The sequence below is a fragment of the Zingiber officinale genome, chromosome 1B (genome assembly GCF_018446385.1).
Source record: "Zingiber officinale cultivar Zhangliang chromosome 1B, Zo_v1.1, whole genome shotgun sequence".
NCBI lineage: Eukaryota > Viridiplantae > Streptophyta > Magnoliopsida > Zingiberales > Zingiberaceae > Zingiber > Zingiber officinale.
The window spans coordinates 115,462,282-115,484,706 of record NC_055986.1 but is presented as its reverse complement, the minus strand read 5'-3'; the positions used below and the strand labels follow the sequence as shown (position 1 = coordinate 115,484,706).

General features: G+C 39.1%; 1 protein-coding gene and 2 long non-coding RNA genes across 8 annotated transcripts; 1 reads left to right on the top strand and 2 right to left on the bottom strand.

The window, feature by feature from the left end:
* Positions 1-17: 17 nt before the first annotated feature.
* Positions 18-6,885, top strand: LOC121974644. 3 transcript variants are annotated; one of them, XR_006110069.1, is made up of 6 exons: positions 18-525; positions 620-748; positions 827-942; positions 1,042-1,215; positions 4,428-4,505; positions 4,579-6,885. It is a non-coding gene; the product is annotated as an uncharacterized LOC121974644 (long non-coding RNA). The 3 variants fall into 3 exon arrangements; XR_006110068.1 differs by lacking the exon at positions 4,428-4,505 and having other exon boundaries at positions 4,579-5,197; XR_006110070.1 differs by lacking the exons at positions 4,428-4,505; positions 4,579-6,885 and adding an exon at positions 1,286-1,405.
* Positions 753-1,559, bottom strand: LOC121974621 (transcription factor ILI5-like). The gene is made up of 2 exons (XM_042525770.1): positions 1,306-1,559; positions 753-1,193 (listed from the first exon to the last, which is right to left on the bottom strand). The coding sequence occupies exons 1-2, from the start codon at positions 1,408-1,410 to the stop codon at positions 1,038-1,040; spliced, it is 261 nt and encodes an 86-aa protein (XP_042381704.1). The 5' UTR covers positions 1,411-1,559; the 3' UTR covers positions 753-1,037.
* LOC121974630 lies at positions 5,921-21,195 on the bottom strand. Of its 4 annotated transcripts, none has more exons than XR_006110067.1 (3): positions 20,962-21,195; positions 20,553-20,895; positions 5,921-8,093 (listed from the first exon to the last, which is right to left on the bottom strand). It is a non-coding gene; the product is annotated as an uncharacterized LOC121974630 (long non-coding RNA). The 4 variants fall into 4 exon arrangements; XR_006110065.1 differs by lacking the exon at positions 5,921-8,093 and adding an exon at positions 19,287-19,566 and having other exon boundaries at positions 19,677-20,895; XR_006110064.1 differs by lacking the exon at positions 5,921-8,093 and adding an exon at positions 19,287-19,566.
* Between the last annotated feature and the right edge of the window lie 1,230 nt (positions 21,196-22,425).

Here is a 22,425-nt window from a genome sequence, read left to right as displayed (position 1 = left end):
TTAAACTTGCAGGCACTTTTGTCCGGCGCCAGGAAATTGGACAAATTTTGGAAATAATAGTGTTTCTTCTTCTCTTTTTTTCCCCTCCCTTGTGTCATCAATCATGTTCTTGTACAGTGCCTCCGTAGGATTTTGACATCATATTAATGATAATCCCCTATGGATTTGAAATCATATCGTCTACTTTCTCAGTGCATATGGCGTGCCGCTGCTAATTCTCTACTTTTATATTCGTTTGCTGTGTGCTTGCGATGTGCACTTGATCTGCAAGTTACAAAAGTCGCAACCGTCAACTCAACTGATTCTGCAACCACCGAATGAAAAGCGTTCCAATGGCTTTACAGTGGGGCCACTCCGTGGGGCCCACGTCCTCCTCTTGTACTCATGCGACGCTGACGTTTCGTCCTCATGAACAAATCTCTATCGTTGATTTTCTCCCTTATCTTTAGTGTTTAGACAAGGAAACAGTCTCTTTCTCAAACCTGCTGCTGATTCGAAGAAACTGGCAACCCAAACACATGCAAGGTTCCTCTCCTTCCTTACTCGAATGCTATTATCGTTTTCTGCTTCATTACGATCATAAATGCGTGTCTTGTATAATAAGTTTTAAATTTAACAGGAGTCGGCATTCTTGCTGGTCAAAAGACGAGATAAGGCAGAATGCTTAAGGCCAAGTGATACAGATTGTGGAGTGTGGCATTTAGCAACACTGTCAAGGACAGAAAACACGTTCGTGGTTGAGCTCCAGGTCAGATAAGCAATATAATATCACAATATATTTAAGTAGAACCTTGTAGTTACATGCATTACTAATTTTTTTACGCAGATGTCGGTTGGTTGTCTCCGGAGATAACAACTCGAGCCAGACCATGTGAAAGAAAATAACAAGAAAATGAAATTACTGCTGCTTGCTACTTCCTAACTCAAATTCTCATAACTGAGGTACGTGCGTACACTATCTATATTCATCTACGTAGCCATAGATGTAGACTTGCATATAATATTTATATATATGTAACTGACTGAGGTATCGTGAATCAGGAACGGAGCAGGCTCCGGATGATCTCAGCCTCGGCGCTGTTGGTGTCGACGGTCTCCATGAGCGCGGAGAGTCGGTCGCTGAGGTCGTCCACCTCCCTGTTCAGGCTCCGGATGTAGTTGCAGGTCTCCTTGAGTAACTTGGCTGCCGACGCCTGCACAAGAGCACAACTCAAGGTTAGTCGTCAACGCGGTGTTTTTTTTTTTTTTGGTTTGTTAGATCTTTAGTCTGTAAATTGACGTTTAGGTGTTCGTTCTTTTGCTTACCCGGCCGGCGCCTCGTCGGCGGGTCTCCGGGAGGAGAGATTGAAGCTTGGAGATGAGCTCATTAATCTCCTCCTCTGAGACTACTCTGTTTCTCCTGCTCGACATCTTTAGTCTACTCTAGTAGTACAACGAGTAAGCGACACCGAGAGAAGGAAGAAGGGAAAGTGGTGGTGTGGGTGGCGAGATGGAGAGAGACCAAAGGGTGGGATAGAGGGAGGACTTTATAGGGGATGGAACGGAATGAGCTGAGCAAGACGACGTGGAGACGAGCAAGGGAAGATGGAAAGTGTAGGCCCCGATGTCCCCTCCCTCTCCCTCACCTGGCACCACCTCCCAACCCAGCTTCTTAGCCAGAGCACCCCCACAAGCAGCTTATGTGGTAAGTGGATAGAGATCTGTCCAACTTCAGAGTTGACTGGGACGTAAATTTTTACATCCCGTATAATTTATCCCTTCATCCATAATCTTCTGAGTTTTCATGATTTACTGCATTTAATTTATCCCTTCATGCCACGATGATTTACTACATTTAATCCCAGGACCGACTGAAGAGCTGTCCCCACACAACTCCCTTCTCGTCACGTGTCGCCCCACAGCAACCCATCCTTGTCTCTTTCTACTTCTCTGGAGTCCAAGTTTAACACTGACACTCGTTTTAAAAATCGCCTAACACTCGTCCCAAAAGATGCCTTGTCCTTTGTCTTATGATTCTGAGACTTGCTAATGTCCATCTAACACCGACTCTTAAGGTCCTTAAACTTAGAATAACTCGGACAGGATTTGGCATCATTAGGGTGGTAAATGAGTTGAGCTGAGTCGAACTTCAAGGTGTTTTAATTTGTTTGATAAGATAATCGAGTTGAGTTTAAAATGAATCAAGTTTTTGAAATAATTGTTCAAATTTAACTTAGTTTATTTTGTACGAGCTTGAGTTTGTTTAAAGTTTACTTAAACTTAATTCGTTTAGATGTTATCGAGCACTCAATTCAAGTTTGACTTGAGCTTGATTCGTTTTATGTTATCAAACTCTCAATTTAAACTTGTTTGATTGTTTAAAATTTTTTAGTTGTTTGATTGATTATTGAACTTGATAATTTAAACTAATTTAGTTATTTTATTTTATTATTTATTTAACATATTGAAAAGAGTTTTATTAATGAATATAGTTTATAGACATTGTTCACAAATATTAATGAGCTAAACACATATGTGTTTAAGCTTATTTGTTTAGTTTAACTAACTGTTCAAGTTTGTTTGTTTAATTAATTTTGTATATATTAAACAAACATAAAGAAGTTTTTATCAAATCGAACATCAAACTTGTTCATAAACGTTTGATTTATTTATAGTTCTCAGCATCATTTACCAAATGTATGCAAATCTTGCTAATTTCCGTGCTACGGTGATAGCGACTTGGTCGACGGTTCGTGGGCCATTGGCCCATTAAGGATATCATGTGATCCGGTTCCCTAAAAAACAGGGCTGTTCTTTCATCACTTGTCTTATCCATCCAATACAAGTTTAGGCAAAATATCATTTGCAGCATTTTTTTTTAAGTTCAGGTAAATTCTCAAAAGTCACCTTTACCCGTTCAAAGTTCCCCTATTTTGTGCTCAAAATTACTTGATAGCCAGAACACTAACCTAAAAGCAGACCTCAACCTGACACTATCAGGAATCTCAAATTTTTGCAATTCAGATCACATAATCTAACACTCTCAAGAGTTCACATGTACATGCTTGTAGAACTTGATAAGTTGAAGGCCACCAAGTAATTTTTTTTTGCTCAAAATTATATGATGATTTACACAAAGGTAAGATAAGTATTTCTGGCCTCCTTTCCCTTTTATGAATTTAAAGAGGCTGGTGCCTGAAATGGTAATAGTCAAAAATAGTTGCGTGCAATGGGAAGTTTACCTTCAAATTTAGAATTGAAATTATATTTAATCGTTATATATATATATATATATATATAACGCTGCTACAGTAGTCACTACTAGCTCCTCTCGCCGGCCGAACACATCACCCAACAAATCCACATGATGAGCTTTAAGTAGCCTATGACATATGAAGTCTCTGGACAGCAGACGCACTGAGAGTGTCGTCTGAGCTTGGTCATGCGTTTAGTGTGTGGGGTCGATTTGTGTCGTCTAATTTATTATTGGGTATGCACAATGACATATTCTGAAATTCCACTTGTTTGTTATTTTTCTCATTTTTTGTGATAAAAAGACATTCAGTAGCTAGCTACGTTGAGATGAATTAATTGATGGACGTGATGGAACTGAATGGGGGAGGACAGGGTTGCATGGGACGCGTCCCGAACACGTGAGCATGTCTGACGGGGGAGCCGCCTACCCGTGTGGAGTACTTTTCGCATTCGGTTCCATGCCCCCGCGGGAGTGACGAAGGGGTAAATTTCTGTGCTCGAGGAGCGTGGGTGAGGAAGCAGAAAAGGTGGGGTTTAATTGTGTGAATGATGCGTCATGTAACTGCCATGGTCGGTGGTTTCGATTGGGTAAGTCACTTATTGGGTAATCGGGTAGGTAGTATTAGTCGGATAGTTTTAACGAGATCGATCTTATGATCATCTGATTAATTTTTTTTAGAGAGGCAAGCACAGTCGAAGGTGATTGATTATTTATAAAAAATGAAACTTTGAACTAAAAATTTGGAATGATTAATCTTGTCATCTGACCCTTTTTTTTAAATTTTTTGAAAAAATACCCTTGCCGCGCATCTTCAAACAGTAATATGGGCAGAAAACTCAGGTGCTTATCGTATCTGAGGATTTTCTGTGAAATGTGAAGAGTATTTTGTGTGCATTATGTGCATTTATTTATTTTTATACATACATTTGTTCTTTATAGCAAGTGTATTCTTCAGTTTTTTTTTTGTGTGTGTGTATAATGTGTATTGTTTTTTTCATGGAGTTTCATATGATTCCACAAGTATTTTGTCAACGATAGGTAGATGTTCTTGAACATAGGCTCCCCAAATGTTTTGTCCTTGATATGTATTATACGTTTTTTTCACGTCAAACTTTAGTACTCTTTAAATTAACAAACTTTAATCAAAGTTTCTTATAAATTTTATTAATCATTTTCATGCTGAAATTTTCAGCTATCAATATCTGAAAAAGCTATTAAATCCCTTTTTCATATATGCAATGAGAATGCAGTGGATTTAACAAGTACAATGGTATGCAGTGTTTCAGTTTCCTTTTCAGATCACTGAGATACATGTATTAACTGGTCGATGCTTGTTTCCTCAGCCAATTAAAGTTGATGTCAGAAACCCGAACAGAAGAGGAAAATCAAGCATCACTTGAAGGCCTTTACCAATGACCATCATCTTCAAATCCTGTTTCATCTGAAAAGCTCTTGAAAAAAAAGAGACAGGGAAAAAAAAGGTAGAAAACCTTTGGGGAGGAAGAGGAAAGAGAAAAGACTTAGATCTAGCTAATACTTTAATAGTGGACTGATCAGTAAGAAAGGAGCAGAAAGTGTCAAATAACTTTTGACCACACCATTAGACCTGGAAAATAGAGTTCGCGACTTGCACACACAATTTAAAATCACTGTATTGCAAAATCTTTCTCAACGGACCACTGCAAGATCTGATGGTCCACTTGCTGTCCAGAACTGATAGTGCTATACTGCTTCATCAAACTTGGGAGAAATTGTTGCTGTGTTGCTTAGATAACTGAGCCCTAACCTTCACGTCATCTTTTATAATGTTCAACTGAGTTCGATGCCTGAGAATTGTCGAATATGAAACTTGAAGGTCTACTGTATTGCTTATAGTTTGGTCTAGCTAGGTGAAATAATGATGGTTTGTGTCCAATTGGTTTGATCGATTAACTTGATTGTCTAATGCCAGTCATTTTGATCCAAAAAGTAGTATGCATTATACTCAAGTGCTCCTTTAATTGTGTCAGTATTGAGAAATGACAAGGCTGTGAATTGACAAACGAAGAAGAGGAAAATCAACAAAGGAGGGAACCCCTAGATTGATTAGTGATACGGTAAATAAGGTGGGCTCCGAGTCAGGGTTGAAGTTAAGAAGGCCGATTAATTTAGCAGTCAAAGTCAAAAAGGAGTCAACATTTGGGATTAGCAGAGTCATTTGGTTCGACTAAGTAGTCTAGTTGATTCGACCACTGGGTCGATTGGACGCCGAGTCAATAGAGTCGACGAAATCTCGAGCTGTATCAATGACATTTAGAGATGATTCATGTGCCTCTGCCAAGTGCTCTGGCTGATCGGACCAAAGGTTCGATCGGACATGCTGGACACTTGGCCCAACCAGATCAGACTCTTTACACAAGTGTGAAGGCTAAGCATCGACCGAGTCCTTAAGAGTAACACTCATCCTTTATTCCACCCGATTGTGCCCGCAAACAAGAGTCGATCGGACTACAAAGGAGAATCGGTCTGCCGACCAACCTATCCAATAAGCATATAGGTGGCTCACATACTCAATAACTTAATATTCCTTCTTGGCATTTTGTGTAATGATTGTTAGAGAATCAATGAAATATTCCCTGTGCAGTTTATGTGAGGTGCTTCTACACTACGAAACCCAGAAATGATGGGTCAATTTTTGAAAAGTTGTCAAAATGACAGGACTTGCCCATTTTTGGTAATGCCTCGAGATTTGTGTAGAGAGTAAAATTAACACTATAACGAGGGTCTCCATCTATAAGCACACGTACGTTACATTATGCGACGTAACCTAAGGCACCTAGATTCCATTATTCTCCACTACTATTCATTGCATTTTCTCTCGGACGCCTGTTTGACTTGAGCATCAAATTGTCTACGTCGGGGACCTTTCCCTGGCCTGGTTGCTGACCTTCTTTTCCTCTAATTTTTGTTTTTGACACGCAGGATCACACAACATCTTCTATTTCTAGCACAGAGTCTTTTCACAATCAATTTCAGAGCCACGTGCCCATTGTTTTATCTTCCCCGATTTCAGACATGATCAAATTTGGTGTCGTCTGCGGAAATTTTAACTTGAATCTGAAACGCGGAGATGAAAGAGACTGAACGACTTACTACAGTTACTTTATTGTAAGAAGACTTGGAGTTGTTAATAGACGTTCAAGCGTAGAGATTGGTACAATAATAACAAGCAACAGTCGGGTGTCCATTGTCAAATGACTTGGATGCATCAATGACTGACCCTCATAACAAGCGAAGGACCCAAGTGGAAGGGTCGACTGGGTTCCCCCCGCTCCTCCTCCTCTAGTGGAAACTATTTGCAATCTTATCGAGCTTGAGGGCATGCTTGTATGACATAAATATATGCATCTTGTCGAGTATTCGTGCTCAATGAAAATGCAATCAAACTCCACTCAAAATGCCCATATATTCTAGACTCTCGTGTCGTTTGGTCGAATTATAAGTGAATTTGCTCTCATATCTAAGTTCCAGACTTGCGTGTCATTCGACTAAATTATAATCGAGCTTGCTCTTGCGCTTATGTCCCAGACTCTAGCATCATTCGGCCGAGTTATAAGCGAGCTTGCTCTTGCGCCTAAGTTCCAAACTCTCGTGTTGTTCGACCGAGTTATAAGTGAGCTTATTCTCGCACCTTAGTTCTAGACTCTCATACCGTTCAGTCGAATTATAAGTGAGTTTGCTCTTATGTCTAAGTCTCAAACTCTCGGACCATTCGACCGAGTTATAAGCGAACTTGCTCTTACACCTAAGTCCTAAATTTCACGTCATTCGGCCGAGTTATAAGCAAACTTGCTCTCACGCCTAAGTCCTAGATTCTCGAGCCTTAGTGTCGAGCTATGAGTGCGGTTTCCCCGAGTCCATGATTTTCCATCTATGTGTTTGAAGTTTTTCACATAGTCGAAGTGCTGCCGCCATAAATTGACAGCAATTCAAGTACTATTTACCAGAATGTAAGTAAGTGAAGTGACAATACTCTAAGGAAAAAAAAACATAACATAAGACTAAGGAAAAAAGCTTTAAAGGCAATCAGAGGATGAGAAAAATATATATAGTTAAAGCAACATAAGTTTTTAAGTTGTTACAATCATAGGGGGATGAAAACTCCATCGGGGGGAGTCGGGAAATGCGTCATTTGGAATGCCCTCCAAGATCTTCTGATGTCGAATGAAGTTCCTAGGAATCTTGACGGATAAGTAGCCCCTTCTCTAAGCTGCTTTACAACTATCTCTGTGCCGTAACTTAATATCTTGGAAGTCTGATTGACCAACATCATGTTGAAGTCCTTGGAGTGTTGATACTCTACTCTGAAGGCCTCAAGCCGATTGGACTCCCCGACCTTATAGTTTGTCAGCTCAATCTTGGAAGTTTCCAGCTCAGCCTTTAAGGCCTCTAGCTCAGCGTTCTTTGAATCTAGGGCTTATTGTTTCTCTTCAAATTGGAGGTCCTTGACTGACAGTTCAGACATCTTGCCGACTAGTCCGGAGGTGAAAGTGGCCTCCTCCAGCTTCCTAGCGAGGGCCCGAGCTTCAGTATTTTGAGATCCAAATTGGATATAGCTCAGAGCTTCCAAGTGTTCTCCGATCGGAGGTGAGCCTTAGAAGAGTACAGTTGCTTTTTGAGCCTCTCAATCTGGACCACTTGGTTGTGCCCCTTGTCTCTCTCCTCTATAAGAGCCAGCTTGGCTCTTAACAGCAGTTCACCCTTTAGTTGGGCCACTTCACCTTTGAGTCGTTCAACAGAACTTTGAGAAGTACCAGCTCCTCTTGTTGAACCCTGTAGGGTCTGGTGCTCATGGCTCTACTTTGCCTTTTTTTTGCATCTAGACAATCCAGCGACCCAGAATTAGAAAAGCAAGGAGGAATTAAAGAAAGACACATGAGAAAAATGAATGTATAACATAGAAGAAAGTTTTCCCCTGTGGCATCCTGGGAGAATTGATTGGCTAGCTCCTCTGGAGAGCACTCATCCTATTGGATTCGCCCTTGCCTAACTTCTAGTTGAAACTTCCCTATCAAGTATCTGATCAACCTTAACCTACTTGACTTTTCTTCACATCAAATTGGTCAAACCTAGACCAAGCTTCCCAAATAGGACAATTGCACCTACAATCTCCATATATTGTCAAACATCAAAACTCAAACATCAAGACTTGAGCCAATTTAAGCTTGGTCAACCTAGTCAACCTTAACCTAGAAAAATTGTAACAACAATCTTCCCCTTTTTGATTCTTGACAATACGTTTAAATTAGACTAATCTCATAGCCTCAACTTGTTCTTTATGCCAAAGCATGAGGGTTTCCTTCATCCTCCCCCTTAACATAAGAGTTTCACAATCTCCCCTTGTGAATATGGAGAATTTCTTAACTTAAACCCTACATTCTCCTCCTTTTGCACATATCAAAAACTCTCCCCCTGAATAGTTATCTACACGTTGTTCAATAACCTTATTCGTTGTTCACAACACCACAATGAAGGTCTCATACCTTTCATTGTGTCCAATGCTCACCCTTGAACATTAATCCATCATTCAATGCTTATTCCAAAGCATTTACACTCAAATAATAAAGATATCTAATCTTCCATTATTTTCTAATACTCAAACTTGAGCATTCATCATAATGAAGGTTTCCAACCTCCCATGGGTTCATAAATATAATTACATGTCTTTAAGGAGCAGCTCCTCCTCAAAACATGCTCTAAGTTTCTATTATTGTACCAATAATGACTTGGAAATCCTAAAACTTTAGGAAACCCGTAATTTGAAGTTTTAAGGTCTAAAATTCAATAATGAGACTAAATCTCATCCTAAATTTCAACTTACTCTCCTTTAACTGATCCAATCTTGTTTTCATACTTAAATGATCATAAATAAATTTCTTAGGGTTTAGGATGGTTAGTATGACTAAATATGACTTAATGGACTAAAGAAGCATTCTTAATCGATTGGTGTCAGCTATCATATGATTATACCCTCTTAATCAATTAAAGTTGAGATTTAATCGATTACCAAGGTTTAATCGATTAGACATCTTAATCGATCGCATTGATCAATTCCGCGACATTCTATGTCACGAAAATAGCCTTAATCGATCACCTGAACGATTCCACGACATTCTGTGTCACGGAAAGTGGCCGTAATCGATTCATGCCTGTGAATCGATTGCCCGATCGATTTAGATTTCTGACCTTTCTGATTTTGATTTCAGGCCAATTTCATAATTCCATAAATAATTCTACGAAATTTCAAAAATCATGAAAATTCATGTCGATATTTTTTTGTGCTATACTCTATCAAGTAAAAATAGTTTTGTACGAAAATATATCCCTTTTTCAAAGATTGATACAAAATTGAAAATTTTTGAAAACTTTTGAAAACTTCAATGTTTCTTTCAAGTTTATGTTTAACTTTCCAATGGTGATTACTATCAACAAATAGTCTTCACAAAGATTTTCTAAAATCATTTTGAAATGATTTTCCAAACCAAAATTTCCAATCACACTCTTTGGGCTAAATGCACATGACTTGTACATTTGCTTTCCTTATGATTGGATAACACGTAACTATATGTTTTGATGAACCTAAACATCAAAAGAATGCACTAAATCAACATCTTGAGTTTTGTTCATTCTCCTAACATCTCACATGTATCTAATGTGTACTAAAACACATACAAGTCAAGTTCTAATCTTTTTGAGGTGTAAACTTTGGTTTTGCCCTAATCTAAAGGATCATGCATATCTATCTAGGTATTGCAGAATTTAATCATCCACATAGGATGTCATTTGTTGATTAATGTCATTGTCCTTAATTACAAGGAATTTAAATAATACATGATGAACTATGACATACATCAAAATAAGTATTTTTTAAAAGAAAAATTACTGTATCTATATGATGTATGACATGACATGGTATTTTCTTTTTAATTTTCATAACAAAAATAAATATAAAATATGATGTCATGACATATGATGAACAAACAATCATAGCAATTTAGCATAAATAATATTTCTAGATTATCTATATAGGTATCTCTAAATATGTACTAAATGAAAATTAATCCTAGATTGCCCTCATCTCCCTAAGAAAATATCAAAATCCCAACTTGACATTTCTTTTACTTTTCCTATTTGTGTCAATTTTAATTAAGTCTAATTTATTAAATTTTACCACATTTTACTCTTCTAAAGAGTAAGTATTTAATCAGTCTCATTTTCAAGGAGTACAACTACTTTAAAAATGTCCTCCAAGTGTCAACTTCTTCAATGTTGGGTTAACTACCCTTTCAATTGGAGTTGACACTCTCTAGACCCATCTAGGGTGTAGAGAGTACACTCCTAGGAACCCAAAATCGATTGGTGCTCCTTGGGTGTTTTAGGTACTCAATAGGAATAACTTCCTTAGTTACCTTTCTAATGACCTTCCTAGGCTTCTTAGAAGCCTTGGTCATACTTGACTCCTCTAGGTCAACTATAGAGATAACTTCCCTTGTGACCTTCTTAGTAACTTTTTTAGGCTTCTTAGAAGCCTTAATCACGTTGGTCTTCTCAACGTTAATTCTAGGGATGACCTCCCTTGTAATCTTGGCTTGAACATTTGACCTAGGTTTAGTTCCATAACTATATGGAACCCTATCATACGAAGCCACATTATTCTTGGCTTTAGGTTTATAACCCAAAGCTCTATGATTATTGAATGACTCTTGCCTATCTAAACCTAGGTTATACTCATTTTGCCCCTTGAAGATATTTTCCATTCTTTTTAGGGTATTTTCTAATTTATCAAGCATTGACCTCAAGACGTGATTTTCCTTCCATAAATCCATAGATTTGGAATTTTCTTGATTCCCATGAGTATTTTTATTTTTAGGCATATATCTAAAATTCATAGAGCTCTTGCCTAATTTGTTATCTACCTTCCTAACATTAGGTGAGGTAGTCTTTGCATGATATGCTATATTATTTTTCTTTAACTTTATCATGCTTCATATTTTCATGATCAATTGCATTAAAGTGATATAAACTAGACCTAGCATGCATTTTATCATGATTTAGAGAAATTGGTTCAATAAAAGATACCTTGAGTTTGCTCTTAAAGGCTCCTTCTTGATTTGAACTTCCTCCTTTGTTCTTCTTGGTCGGATTCCTCCCCTTAAGACATTGACTCTGATAATGCCCTTTTTGATTGCAAGAAAAGTACACAATGTACTCCTTGCCTTTGCGTACCATGGGGCGACTTCCTTAGGCTTCTCCTTGCCCTTGGGTGCCATTTGACCCTTCTTCTTGGCCAATTTGGGACACTTACTCTTGTAGTGCCCTTTTTTCTTACACTCAAAACAAATGATATGACCTTTATTATTAACAAATAAACTTATTATACCTTTGTTTGTAGGGATGATATTTGATCTTCCATTTGATTTTTCTTAATTTTTGGAGATGACACCATCTTTTTCTTCATTTGATTCGGAGGTGGAAGTCTCTTCTTACTCTGGTGTCAATGAATGATGTTCCTTCTCAATTCTAGAAGTGGAGGCCTCTTCATCTTCATCCTCATGCAAATGAAACAAGGAGTACATTTCTTTTCCTTTGTCTTCATGCTCTCTTGACTATGGATCTTCTTTACTTTCTTCCGATGTTGAGCACCTCTCAACCTCGGAGTCTTCTTGTTCTTCTTCCTTTTGATCCAATGAATCTTCCTCTTTGGATTCATCTTGATTTGGTACAGTAGAGGGATCTTCATGAATCTTTGCCAATTTACTCCAAAGTTCCTTGGCATCTTTATAGTCTCCTATCTTGCTCAAGATATTTCTTGGCAATAGATTGGCCAATAATTTGGTCACTTTGTCATTGACCTCGCTTCTCTTGACTTGTTCCTCGCTCCATTTTCTCTTCTTGATGAGCTTGCCTTTATCATTTGTTGGAGCTTGAAAGTCTTTCATTAAATCAAACCATTGCTCTATTTCCATCATTAAGAAGTTTTCGATTCTTGATTTCCAAGAATCGAAGCTCGTGGATGTGAATGGTGGAGACATCCTTATGTCATATCTGAGTCCATCTTGGAAATCCATTTGAAGTTGAACTTTTGAAATCTTTGACTTGTTGACTTTAATACTTCAACTTCTTCAACCTCTAGCTTGTTGCCCTTCCAGTGATAAGTCCGGTGAAGAATAACCTGGCTTTGATACTAGTTGTTGGGACACTTTGAAGCTAGAGGAGGGGGGTGAATAACTTCTCGCGCATTGTTAATGATGATATGCAGCGAATAAACTTGATGCAAGGCTCCCCAATGCTAACAAGATGGATTTACTTAGTATCCACCTTAAACGAGTTGACTAATCCAAGGATTCGACCCTTTCTCACACATCCACTATCAAATGCACTTATTCTCGGAAACAATCTGGAGGTGGAGAAGTCTCATACAAGCTCTCTATATAGAAATACAAGAAGAAGAACAAAAAAAGTTAATACAATAATAAATCTTATAAGATTTACAACATGAAACCTTAGCTTGCTTCTTCTTGTTTGGGAACGCCTCTTGACCTTGGAAGTGTAGCAGCACTTGTCTCCAAGAAGCCTCAAGAACCAGCGGTATGTCTACGTGAGCTCCGTGAAGAAGATCGGAGAGGAGTTCAGTTGAACAGAACACGCAAAACCTTTTATCAGGCGTACAATGGCTAGTTTTCAATCTTAAGCGATTACTCTAATCGCTTAAGGGTTTTTAATCGATTAGCCGAGTCGATTAAGAGCCTTTATGTTCATGCGAGAACATACCGTAAGCAATTAAGCTTCCCTACTTAATCGCTTACTGCAGCTTCTGTTTCACATAGAGGACTTCTTAAGCGATTTCCCTAATCGATTAAGATGCGCCTAATCAATTAGCCTAATCGATTAGGCACCTCTCTGTGCACTCGCAAAGATGAGCTTAAGCAATTATCCTAATCGCTTAAGCTATGGTAATCGATTAGCTCAATCGATTACCAAACCCTAACTTCTAAACAAAGTCTAGGGTTCCCTTACCCAACATCCGGTCAACCATAACCTGTTGAGACTTCCCATTGCCTAGCATCTAGTCAACCTTGACCTGCTAGGACTTCTTCACCAAATGTCCAGTCAATCGTTTGACCCTCTTGTACTTTTCTCCTTGTGCCAAGTATCCGGTCAATCCTTTAACCTACTTAGATTTCCAATCACCAAGTGTCGATCAACCTTGACCCACTTGGACTACCATCTCGTGCCAAGTGTATGGATGGCCCACTTTGACTTACCAATTACCAGGAGTCCAGTCAATCATTGACCCACCTGGATTTCCACATGTCTGGCTTCACTCACCAGTACTTTCTCGTTGCCTAGCTTCACTCACTAGGACTTTCATCTAGCTTCACTCACCAGGATTTTCCTTCTGCATAGCTTCACTCACTAGAGTTTTTCACCTGGCTTCACTCACCAGGATTTTCCTTCTGCATAGCTTCACTCACTAGAGTTTTTTGTTGGTGCAACCTTAGGTCAAGGTTGACCTGGTTGACCCGACTCGAGGTGACTTGACTCGAGTTGTATTTTGATGTTTGACTTGGGAAGATTGTCGGTGCAACCTTAGGTCAAGGTTGACCTAGTTGAGTTGCATGTTGATGTTTGACACTCGTGAGAGAGTTCTATTCTTGATGTGAGACAAGAATAGATGGTTGGGAGATTATTGGTGCAACCCTAGGTCAAGGTTGATCTGGTTGACCTGAAAAGTCCAAGCAGGGAGCTTGACACGAGAGAAAGTCCCGGTGAGTGAAGCCAGGCAGTGGGAAAGTCCTAACAGGGATGTTAGGCAGTTGGAAAGTCCTGGTGAGTGAAGCCAGGCAGTGAGAAAGTCCTCTGAGTGATGACAGGTGAAAGTCCTAGTGAGCCAGGCGGTGAGAAAGTCCTAACTGGGATGTTAGGCGGTTGGAAAGTCCTGGTGAGTGTGGGAAAGTCCTAGCGAGTGAATAGGCGATGGAAAGTCCCTAGTGAGTGAAGCTAAGTAGAAGGAAATCCTGGCGATGTTAGCGTGAAAACCCTAGTGAGTGAAGCTAGGTGAAAGTCCCGTGAGTGAACCCAAGGAAAATCCGGATGGATCGGGGATGATCGGACTTCGGTGTTGGAAAGTCCAAGTAGGTCAAGGAATGATCGGATACTTGGCACGAAGAGGAAAATCCAGATGGATCGGGGATGATCGGACATCCGGTGTGGAAAAGTCTAAGTGGGTCAAAGGATTGGGACATACGGGCGAAGTGCTAGCAGTCGAGGGAGTGGCCGGATGCTGGCGTGATGTACCAACAGTCGAGTTGGCGGATGTTGGTGTGGAAGCCTTAGGTTTAGGGTCGAGAAGTTTGATCGGGCCGCATCGATCCAATGATGGCTCATCCGATCGGTGCGGTGACCGTCGGATGCTCGATGGTTATCGATCGGTGCAGACCGCCGTAGATCGATGGCAAACTAGAAGAAGCCGATCGGTCACGGACCGATCGAAGGTTCTGATCGATGCGTGGACCGATCAGATGTTTCTGATCGGTCCATGGACCGATCGACGATCAGGGACGGAACAGACCCACAGAAAGCTACCGTGATGTTACTGATCGGTCCGTAGACCGATCAGTGAGCAGCTAGTTTCTTCACTGTTTCTTCTTCGCGGTATAAGGAGACGAGGCATCTTCTGTAGTTTCTCTTTCTTTTCCTCCTTAGAACTTACTTCTGCTGCTGAAGTTTCAGCTTCGACTGAGCTTTGTTGAGCTCACTCGAAGCCCCGCGTGAGCTTCTCCGACCGAGTTGCTTGTTGGCGTCCGTGAAGTTGTTGCTTCCAGGACTTCAGTCGACGACAAGAAGGCAAGCTTGTATTGTTACATTCATTGTATTTACTTCTTGTATTCCTTGTATTCTATCTTGCTGTTGCGAGTTATTGTGGCGAGGTTTCTCCACCCACAAGGAGTATCTATTAGCCGGGTCTCCGGGGACTCATCCACCGACGGATTGACTGGACTCGTCCACCTTACGGACACGCCGAGGAGTAGGAGCCCTAATCTCCGAACCTCGTTACATCCTTGTGTTAATGTTTGATTTTCTTCTCTTTCGTTTCTTTGTATTTTCCGCTGCGCTAACACGTTTTGTAGAAAGAAACGACGATTTGGGGTCGGCTATTCACACCCCCCTCTCTAGCCGAGTACGAACGATCCTAACATTTTTCACATGGCTTCACTCACCAGGATTTTCCAACTACCTAGCTTCACTCTCTAGGATTTCTCATCTGCCTAGATTCACTCACTAAGATTTTTAACACCAAGTGTTCGGTCAACACTAATCCACTTGGATTTTCTTCTTCTGCCAACCTTCTCGTTGGACTTACCCTTACTTAACTTCCAATTAGGACTTCTCTATCAAGTATCCGGTCAATCTTTACCTATTTGACTCTTCTTCACATCAAAGTAGTCAAACCTAGATCAATCTTTCCAAATAGGACAATTGCACCTGCAATCTCCATATATTGTCAAACATCAAAACTCAAACATCAAGACTCATGCTTGAGCCACTTCAAACTTGGTTAACCTGGTTAACCTTGACCAAGGGAAATTGCATCAACACTTTCGACTAGACTTGAATAGGAGGCTTGTGATATGACAAATAAGATAGGGCTCTTGGTTGGGGTCAAAGTCAAAAAAAGGTCAGTTGACGTGGCGATCAAAGTCATGAAGGGGTCAACACTCGGTGTTAGCTAGGTCATTTGGTTTGGTTGAGTTGTCTAGCTGATTAAACCATTGAACCAATCAAACCCCGAGTCTCTCAGAGTCGACGAAACCTTGAGCTATATCAGTGACATTCAGAGATGATTCAGGTGTCTTCGCCAAGTACTTTGGCCGATCGAACCAGAGGTTCGATTGGACATGCTGGACATATGGCTTGACCGGATCAGACTCTTTGCACAAGTGTGAAGGCCGAGTGCAAGCCAAGTCCTTAAGAGTGACATCCATCCTTTATCCTACCCGATCGCGCCTACAAACAAGAGCTGATCGGATTACAAAGGGGACTCAGTCGACCATCCATCCTATCCATTAAGCATATAGGTGGCTTACATACTCAACAACTTAATATTCCTTCTTGGTATTTTATGAAATGACTGTCAGAAAATCAACAGAATATTTCCTGTGCATTTTGTGTGAGGAAGCTTCTACACTGTGAAACATAGAAATGGTGGGCCTATTTTTGAAAAGTTATCAAAATGACAGAAGGGTTGGTCCTTTTTTACAATGCCTCGAGATTCATGCAGAGAGTAAAATTAACACTATAAAAGAAGTCTCCATCTACAGGCGCACATATGTTGCATTACGCGACGTAACCTAAGGCACCCAGATTCTATTGTTCTTCACTACTGTTCATTGCATTTCCCCTCAGACACATGTTTGACTTGAGTGTTGGAGTGCTTACGTTGGGACCTCCTTGGCCCGATTGTCGATGTTCTTTTCCTCTACTTTTTTGTTTTTGACATGCAGAATCACACGACGTTTTCTATTTCTAGCGTAGAGTGTTCCCACAATCAATATTGGAGCCACATGTCCATTGTTTTATTTTCTCCGATTTCAAATAGGATCACTTAGCATTGTCATTTCAATGACAAGTATCTCAGTAGTGGCAATAATGTCGGGCATAGACAGGATAAGACACTCATAAAGTGACAACGTGGGTGTGTATTATTGTGTCTTGTTTAGTAAATTAAAGTAATAATTCATAAAATATAAAATAAGTTTTTGTTGGATCGTGATAGATGAGAGGGGGAAAGGGGGGAGGTAAATCTCGCTCGTTTAAAATCTTTTCTTTAGGTAAAAATAGATTAAAGTAAATATTAGCGGACAATAAAGAACACTTTTGTTTTTACTTAATTTACAGTCTCATGACTACTACTCCAAGGCTCGCGACCCTTTACCGCACTCGTTGGGCAATCTACTAATAATAGTTCTTTCAGAGGAAGTAAATTCGTACAAGTATGAATACAATGAATATGTAAGTATGAAAAGAATTTACCAACAATACAAGTATGAAGATTTAGCAAAGTTGTTGGAAAGCTTTTCAGAGTAGATGTATTGTCACTTGCACGAACAGTAGTAGCACAACAAAGACAGAATGAATTGGAGTGAAAAAGTTATTCTGGCTCATTGCTCAAGATGTACTTTTATAAGTAGCATTTGGTCGATCGAAAAAGTGTTCGATGGACTGATCCTTTCGGTCGACAGATCTCACACAACCTTTCTTCTTTGCCAAGATATGATTTTCATGTCATTAATGCATTTATTGTTCGGTCGACTGAATACACTAGCAAAGTAATGAACATCTTTGGGAATCATCGGTCTAGTCCCATACTGTTGATAATTTACAATCATAATCTTGATAATTGCTCTGGCCTGAGCAGATGTCTTGATTACTAAAGTCTCTCCACTAGCTACATTAACCATACTTCTGTCCATATGAAGCAGTCCCTCATAGAAGTACATAATCAGTAGTTGATCGCTAATATGATGCTAAGGGCAACTAGCAAAAAGTTCTTTAAATCTATCCCAATATTCTTGTAACGGTTCTCCTGTGAATTGATGGACTCCACAAATACTCCTCTGAATAGCTGCGATCCTAGAAGCAAGAAAGAACCTTGCTAGAAATAATTTCTTTATCTCAAACCAATTGGTAATAGAATTGGGTGGGAGATAATGTAATCAATCTTTTGCTGAATCTACCAGTGAAAATGGAAATACTCGAAGGCTAACATCATCTCCCGATAAGCCAAGTGGGTTCCATGTAGAACATACAATATCCAATTCTTATATATGTCTATTGGGATCCTCACCAGAAAGTCCATGAAACTTTGATAATAAATGAACGATTTTCCATAACTCGAAGTCTGCCTCCAAATCAGAATATTGAATGTAGAATGAATCATCTGACAAATCTGATACCCAAAGTTCTCCAAGAGTCTTTTCAATGTTGTTCTCCATATTGCTTATCAAATCTAAGGTGCTAAACATACTGAAACTCTAAAACTGCTAACAATATACAAGAGATTTTCTGATCTTACCTAAGATACTAACATAAACAAGATCAAAAGGCACAGAAAATATACAAGATAGCACACATGCATACAAGATATAAAATAATTAAGTCCTAATAATATTTTTAAAATTTTTGCAACCACCAAAGAAATAGAAATAAGAGAAAATAAAATCATAGATAATGAAATATAAAATATTAAAAAACTGAAATGGTGGTCTAAATAATGAAATGTGACCAAAATAGGTCTTTATTCATGATGTAGCTATAATTATTCTCCCCTCGCCCTTTTCCTTCAACTTGCAAAGTTCAAGAGCAAAAAGGGAGATACTGACAATTACATCAAAAGAAAAATAAAATAACAAAGTATAAAAGTAAGAACAAGAAGAAAATAATAACAAAACTTATGCATAGTATAAAAACAAACGAACATCACTTAGTTCCCCGACAATGACACCAAAATTTAGTTATGAAACGTCCATCACTCGCTCAGATCAAATTAATTAATTTTTACTCAACCGAACCCCTTAACCTACACTAAGGTAGCATAGTAGAGGATCAAGTCGTCTCTCTCACAGAACTAATGATAAGACGTTTGTTTTTAGATAAAATTCGAACCAAGGGGTTTGCTTTGGGATTTTCTAAACCTAAGGTAATAATTGAAATTCTATTTAACTAGCAATTGTAAACCTATAGCGCATTGTCACTCTACACTATGAATAACATCGTAAACATAAATAACATGCGTGAAATGAAACTAAAATTCTATCTAACTATCGAAGACTATCCTTGTATCATATTATCACACTACGACACAAGAATCATCATCAATAGGCATCATACAAAAATAAATGGAATTGCAAGAAATATAACTAAATTATGCAAGTGAACTAAATAAACCTAAACAACAATTAACAAACCTAGTTATGCATAAAAGCTAAATTTGTATCACATTGTCACCCTATGATTCAAGGCCAACAATCATGCATTAACGAAATTAAACAAAGTACAATAACAACAATCAAACATGAATAAGGAAATAACATAATCAAAGTAAAATAGCAACAATAAAAAATGCATAAAGAAATAACACAATCAAACAAACAAGAAAATCAACTAAGGTAAACAAACCCTCTTCCACAATCAACTCCAAGTCGACTACCCTTCACTGTCACATGAAGGACCCGAATCTGGAACCATCAGATTGTTGGTCCCTTGTGGCCGATAAGATTGGGTAAATTGCCCTGTACAAATAAACAACAAATACCTTTCTTAACTCGATTGGGCTTCAAAACAATTACACACTTTAAACAAAATAAAAAGCAATAAAACAAGTATGAGATAATCAATTTACTTGGTTGGTAATAAGATGATTACTACTCCAAGGAAAATGGATTTACTATGAAGATCTCCTTCTCAAACAAAGCATCGAAGGTGGAGAAGCCTCGTATATGAAAATAACGCTTAGAAATGAAAAGCAGAAAGAGAATTGAAGTATAAAGTGTTATTATAAAGGGAGAAGACCAGAGTTGTATTTATAGCCCATTGGTCGAAATTGACTGTTGCTGATGTGGCACGGTCTGGGCGTCTGGAAGGGCTTCGGGCACCTGGGTGTGGATAAAAGTTTATCCGCATCGCAATGGCTACACAATGGCCAAAAGATAAAATCTTATCTGGTCCGAGAGCCTGGAATAACTCTGGGCGCTCGGACCGCCTTTGAGCAGGGGTGCCTCGGCTGGACTAAATTCGTCTAGGCGCCTGGACTAGAAAGTCAACTCTATATTGACTTTTTATCAGGGTCTTCTGCTCCAGCTCCATTTGCTTGGGCGATTTCGGCCATCCAGAATAAGGCTCACCTGAACCCATTTTTTGGTTTTCTCAAGCAACCTTCTACTCTGACTTCTCGTCCATCGGAAATACCGTGTGCTTCCTTCTCGTCTGTAGGCGTACTCTTCTGCAGTGCCTCATTCCTCGGATGCACCGAGCCCACCAACTCTCTCCTGTACCATCCTTCTCGTTAGCTGCGTCTTTTACTCGACTTCCTATGCTCCTAAGTTTTTGCATACTTAGGCACAAGGATCAAACCATAATAAGACCTAATTTTACTTGGTTGATCACATCAAATTTACCACAAGATACTTATACAGATCCAATGGACAACAACGAAGTTTGTTGACCACTGATCACAAATAGTGAAGTTTTCGACTGGAATTGGAATGGAATTGCTCACCAAAATGGAGGAGTCTTCTGCTTTCGCAACGTCGTCCACGGAATGAGGGCTCCACAGCACATACTGTTAGATGTTCTTGAGTGAGTTCTACCGAAAACTTGAATGCTTTAGCCAAAATTGGTACATGCACTGAGATTGAGGAGTCTTCTACTTCTGCAATGCTATCCACAAAAGAAGGGCTCCATAGCAACACAGTGATGGATTCAGAAAGGCTTCTACTGGAGATGATGAAGATGGCTAGTTTCCTCCTTGGAATCTTCTACTTTTGCAACACCGTCCACAAAAGAACCTTCATTGAGGAAGGGATGGAAAAGGGGTGCCTTGCCGGGGAAGAACCACTCCGCTGTCAAGAAGCCCTAATTAGGAGCCGCCGCCTTTTGTCGAGAATCAGGAAATGAGAGGGACTCACCACGCCGACGTAGAACCGCTCTGCTGAAAAGTGAGCCCTAGTAGAGGTCGTCGTTCACAGGAGTCGCCGACTTTGTCATCTACCGTCGGCTTGAGCAGATCGGAGAAGAGGAGCTTGGGGGCTTTGGGCATACGAGAGAAGAAAGATGCACACAGTGATGAGAAGAAAATCCGAGCCCTGGCCGAAATCCCTCTTCTATTCCTCTCTTGAACCAGCCGATTCACTTGAACTGGTCCAATTGAAATGAACCATGAGGAATTAGGGGTTTTTGTTTATCATGTGGGCTTTGGATTTGGACTATTGAAATTAGGCTTCGGTGAGGGTTTAGATTTGGGCTCCTTCTCCTCCAAACCTGTGGCAAGCAAACCCAACAATCACTGGTACCAAATCAGTGTTCTTCTCCTCAATTGTTTTCTCCGTCAATTCCTCCCAAATATAATATAATAAAATAATATCTAAAATACTCATAAATGTACAAAAATTAAAATGGAGATTAACAAAGATCCAAACTTATGAAATACACTAAAATTATATAATTGGACACATAAAAGGATATACACTAAAATTATATAATTGGACACATAAAAGGATAGAATCACCAAGTTATAATAATAAAATAAAATCCCTAAATGTTGATTATCAACCTCCTGAATACCAAAAGTGTCATGCGCGATCTGAACTCCATGCCATATCAGCTTGGTTCAGTCGATTGAACTTTTTGTTCGATCGATCGATCCCTTTAGTTTCTGTAAAACAGAGTTAGTCCAAGCATGCATAGAGGAAATATCTAGAAAAAAAATCCTTATTTTGAAATGTTTAACTTTAGCTTTTAGTTGTTTATCAAAAGATATCAGCTTATTTGACTAAAGTTAATTAAGTTGAGTGTTTAGATTTCAGTTAGGTTTGACTAACAAGATCACCCAACTTGATCAATGTATATTTTAAAACCTAGATTTATATCAATACAATGATACAAGCATCTGAAATCTAGGCTAAAGCTTAAGCATCTCACCCCATTCTATATTTCAGAATACACAAACAAGGGATCCTAGTGTGTTTGTGAGATACTAGTTTCTTAACACTATCAGATCATGCATTCTACAGTAAGACCAAGACTAGTTCCATATTGTTATTTTTGAAATCCTATGGGTATAAAAGAAAAGGAAGCTTTTGAAAACTATTAGTTAAAAAAATAAAAATAAATTCATATTCTATAAAGCAAATGAGCATATAGAGGGATAAAACATTAGTACCAAATACATAATGATAACTAAAATATGTCAACATAACATCATATGTAATATCAGATATAATAGTCCAAAATTATGCTAATTAAATCATGCATCAGATGGAGGAGGCGAAGGATCGCGCACACTATGAAAATAGTCAAACATCCTATTCGACTGTGCCTCTAAAGCATCAACTCGATCAGTTATGTCTTGACGGAAATCTGTAAGCTACCCT